General features: G+C 73.8%; 1 protein-coding gene across 1 annotated transcript in view; it reads left to right on the forward strand.

Annotated features, from left to right (window-relative positions):
* The first annotated feature begins 230 nt into the window (after nt 1-230).
* KCNIP2 (potassium voltage-gated channel interacting protein 2) overlaps nt 231-622 on the forward strand; it is a 14870-nt gene continuing 14478 nt past the window's right edge. The window contains 1 exon segment of the mRNA XM_019502723.1: nt 231-564. Within this exon segment, the coding sequence (XP_019358268.1) occupies nt 263-564 (302 nt within the window). The 5' untranslated portion in view covers nt 231-262.

Genomic DNA, 622 nt, shown 5'->3' on the forward strand with positions numbered 1-622 from the left:
CCCAGGGCAGGGCAGGGCAGGGCAGGGCAGGGCAGGGGTGGGGGCTGCAGCCCAGCCAGGCCCACTGGAGTGGGGGGGGGGCCCTAAGGATGGGGAGCCCCAGGGGCTGGGGCAGGGGCTGCAGGTCAGGAGTGAGGGGCACCGGGGATGGGGGCTATGGGTTGGGAGTGGGTGGAGCCGGGTAGTGCCAGCCCCTGGCCCTGTCTCAAACCCAGTCCCTGTGGCCCCACCTGACCGCTCCCCACCTCCCGCGTGTGCCGCGATGCTCCACGCTGCGTCTGGGCCCCGTGCCTGTGGCGTGGGGGGCACCCCCAACCCTGCAGCCCGCCCCGGGCTGGGTGGGGAGCCCGTGGGCACGGGCGGCGCTGACACTCGGTGCGCGGGAACTTGTCTTGCAGGCGCCGTGCCTGGGCCGGCCCGGAAGGCGCTGAAGCAGCGGTTCCTCAAGCTGCTGCCCTGCTGCCGGCCCCAGGCCACCCCCTCCCTCAGCCAAAGCAAGTGCTTCTCCTTCCCTCCCCATGCCCGTGTCCCCCTGCTCTGCCCGGGGGCTGCACCAGGCTCTGTGTGACTGGGGGGGGGGACATGCCCGGGGCCGTGCAGGACGTCGGTGGCGGAGAACCCA

The sequence above is a fragment of the Gavialis gangeticus genome, unplaced genomic scaffold (genome assembly GCF_001723915.1).
Source record: "Gavialis gangeticus isolate Ggan-Ray unplaced genomic scaffold, GavGan_comp1, whole genome shotgun sequence".
NCBI classification, from domain to species: Eukaryota; Metazoa; Chordata; order Crocodylia; family Gavialidae; genus Gavialis; species Gavialis gangeticus.